General features: G+C 41.9%; 1 protein-coding gene across 1 annotated transcript; it reads left to right on the forward strand.

The window, feature by feature from the left end:
• LOC106510832 (transmembrane protein 184B) lies at positions 1-3,380 on the forward strand (the record flags this gene model as incomplete). Its single annotated transcript, XM_013999557.1, is given in 5 exon segments — positions 1-91; positions 189-356; positions 469-638; positions 1,093-1,287; positions 2,187-3,380. Coding segments are annotated over 5 exon segments (854 nt in total), but the record flags the coding sequence as incomplete, so codon positions are not given.
• Positions 3,381-3,888: the final 508 nt, after the last annotated feature.

The raw sequence follows: 3,888 nt of genomic DNA on the forward strand, positions 1-3,888 counted from the left end.
CTTTTGTCATTTACAACTTCCTGAGTCTGTGTTACGAGTACCTGGGAGGAGAGAGCGCCATCATGGCAGAGATCCGAGGGAAACCCATTGAGTAGGTTTATTGAGTTGTCTTCTTCTGCATATTAAAGCATCCTGAGCATTATTTATTTATTTATTTATTTTTATTGTTGTGGGTTTGACCCTTTCAGGTCCAGCTGTATGTACGGTACCTGCTGTCTGAGAGGAAAGGCCTACTCCATCGGATTCCTGCGCTTCTGTAAGCAGGCCACGCTGCAGTTCTGTGTGGTCAAACCTCTCATGGCTGTCATCACTGTTATCCTGCAGGCCTACAGCAAATATAAAGATGGAGACTTCAAGTGAGTGATTCTCCACCAGCTCACCCTGTGCCTTCCTTCACACTAACCAGTGTATGTAACGATAAATACTCAGGACAAACAGGACTGACTCCATGTTGGTTTCTCACCGTAGCGTCGCCAGTGGATACCTGTACGTGACCATCATCTACAACATCTCAGTCAGCTTGTCTCTCTACGCCCTGTTCCTCTTCTATTTCGCCACCAGGGCCCTGCTCAGCCRGTACAGCCCCATGCTCAAGTTCCTGGTGGTCAAGTCCATCATCTTCCTCTCCTTCTGGCAGGGTACAGAGCCTTCACACCACACGTTGTTAGAGGGWTTTAACACAACTTCTACTCGTATTACTTTAAATTAGCATCGTYCTTTTMTTGGATATTTTGTGGTTGYTTAACTGAATTTTAGATACAGTCTTATGTTTTACACTTGGTGATTGGTCGTAGTGATTTACTTTAAACAGTAAGAGAATCAACAGGTCTGGATTTAACATGTGTCTCGCTCCAGCAGCATAAACATAATTTGTTACATTTTACAGTAGAGCTGCTTTGAGGGTACTTCCTTGTTTTAGAGCTATGACATCATATCTTAAAAGCGTTGTGATAACYTGTGATGGGAGAACATTTTCTTTAGATCTCCAGAGAGACTGAACGGTTTCTGCACATTATCCGGGCTTCCAGTCTGAACAGTACTACATCCTGTTTTTGAATGCGCTCTCGGTGAGCTCTGTCTCATTGTGCTCAGGCATGTTGCTGGCCATCCTAGAGAAGTGTGGCGCCATCCCTCGGATCAACTCGCCYGGGGTGACGGTCGGCGAGGGCTCGGTTGCAGCCGGGTACCAGAACTTCATCATCTGCATCGAGATGTTTTTCGCGGCGCTGGCCCTGCGGCATGCTTTCACTTATAAAGTCTACATGGATAAAAGTCTCGATGCTCGAGGTTTGTCCAACCTGCCAAACATTACTGCTTTAATTCTGTTTTTCCATTTWAAAAAAAAATCACTTTTTTCCCCTTCTTTTTATTTCTGTTAGTTCCCGTTAGTATTCTTCCTGTAATTTCCTCTTTTGTTTTGTCTCCTCTTTTTCTCTCTCTATTGAAAATACTTTTCATTCGTCATTTTCCTGTTTCCTGTGTCTTCATATCTGTGTTTTCTTCTCTGCTGCACCATAAAGGACCTCTTCCTACATATGGACAGTTTGGTAGGTTTAATACTTGTGACATTATACATTTGTCTCACAAACTCATGGTCTACGTTTGATTCATTTTAGGACCTCTTGTGCTTTAGATTCAGTATATTGTGTTTTTTACATTTCAGAATTTCTTGCATTCCTTTCTGRCTCCAACCACTTTTTTCTTTCCTTGCCTCCTTTATACCCCCTGCTGTTTTAGTTTGAACATCTTGTTACTTCAAGTTTCCTTTATCAGTTATGTTTTTTTTAATGCCAACATGTAAGTATTAAATCACCCATATTATAAGGTCATTACTTTTCTGTCAGATTATAGCAATGAAAATGTTGCTAATTTTCTCAGTTTTGAGTCACCAACATCATCCCTTTAGATTTTTACAAATTGAAGGCCAAAATTCAGCTTTTTATAAAAATACTACCCCTCCCCCATTTATTTATTTTCTTTATTCCAGCTCTTCTTTGTACTGAATCTCTCCTTTTTTACTGATTCTTCTCTCCACCTCCATTCTCTCATTTTTCTCCTCTGTGCATAAAAACCTTCCAAACCTATTCTTCCACTATTTACCCCTTTCCTTCTTACATGAATTGACATTTTCTTTAATAGATCTCATTCCAGACTGATGGTCTCCTCTTGTCCCTCCTCCTCCTCAGGCCGCTGCGCCCCGATGAAGAGCATCTCCAGCAGCCTGAAAGAGACGATGAGCCCCGGGGACATGGTCCAGGACGCCATCCACAACTTCTCCCCGGCCTACCAGCAGTACACACAACAATCCACGCTGGAGCAGGGGGCGCCGCCTCCCGCCTCCCGCAGCCACGGTACGGTCGGTGCCCGCGGCGACACGGAGAAAACGCTCCTGCTCAGTTCAGACGATGAGTTCTAACACAGGAGGACAGCTTGTTTCAGCAGCTGGTGCTGCTTCAGACCCAAGTTTTAACAGACGCTGGTTCTTAATCTAAGCTGCTGTCTTCAGTGGGACTGATTCCACGGTCATAAACACACCCGTGCCCACGTTAYCATCTTGTTTCATGGGAGCGCTTGTTCGGTTGTGCAAACTCGGAAAGTTACAGAGTCACGATCCGACAATAGAAATCATTTCTGACGTCTGAGAAAAATGTTTTCTGGCTTTGTTTGGACTTTATTTTTATATTCCAGAAGAGTCGCCTCAGTGGAAACACAGCCATCCAGTCCGAACTCTTTTCTGCTTTTCAAGATGTTTATAGATAAAGCACAATCTTACATTTTAAAGTTAGAGTTTTAACTATTTTTCATGAATGGAATTCAAATTTATCGGAGTCACAGATTTGTAAAGTTTGAAACCTTTTATTTTACAAACTGCTAAATTTCTGGCATTTATTTGTAAGGTAAAATGTTGTGAGTAAAGCAGATGAATGTACTTTAAAGGGATATTCTGGTCATCTCAAAGTGGAGTTCTGTGAACATGTTTCCAAACAGGTGAGATAAATGTTTGGATTTTCACAAAACACCATTACAATATGGCTGGGATGTTCCTTTAAAGCTATTTTCAGTGTTTCTGTGTGAAGAGCTAGTGTTGCTCACATGGATCTARAATGTTGTTGATATTAACAGAACAGATGGGAAGGGGGCGGGGCAGTTTATAGATTTGACATTTTATCTGCTCCAGTTGGAGTGAGGAGGTAGGGAGGCAGCATGAGAAACACCTCAGGGTTAATCTTGTTTTGTTGAGTGGTTTGATCAGCAGAGTCAGAACTCTGCAGGCTCCAGCCAAGACGAGGGGCCAAAATTCAAAACTTTGTTTTAGCCAAGGGCCAATCTCCAACACTATTTATTGTATAAAATATATAATTGACCTTGGTTTTCAGATGTAAAAAGTCAAAAAATATTTATATAGACTAGAGGCGTCTTCAACTAAGGATTTTCATAGTCGAATCTGATTCGTCAGATTTTGCCTTTAGTCAACTAATAGTCTAATGTTTTTTTTTTTCCTAGAGCACCATAAGCGGGGATCCCCCACATACATATTCATCATACTCAGGCGTACTTCAGTCCGCGGAGGTCCGTGCGAACTACGCAGACCCGAGGCGGATGTCCGCCGGGTTGGCGAGTACTGTTTTGGATGCAACACCAAGRAGATAAAGTTGAAAATCGGTGTCATTTGTGGATGAAATTGAGTCAAACTTTAAAGAGCGTCTCATGGAGGAGATTAGAAAACTTCATGATGCGTCAATGAAGGAATATAAAGACTTTTAGCGAGCAACAAATTTGTTGGAGGAAATAGCTCAGATCCTGGGTAAGATAGTTATTTTCTTTTTTCTTTTGTTGTTTAAAGCTAAAATGCAAACTATTTCTTCCTTCCCGTCCTTGACACCATGA

This window comes from Austrofundulus limnaeus, unplaced genomic scaffold, assembly GCF_001266775.1.
Source record: "Austrofundulus limnaeus strain Quisiro unplaced genomic scaffold, Austrofundulus_limnaeus-1.0 Scaffold2343, whole genome shotgun sequence".
NCBI classification, from domain to species: Eukaryota; Metazoa; Chordata; class Actinopteri; order Cyprinodontiformes; family Rivulidae; genus Austrofundulus; species Austrofundulus limnaeus.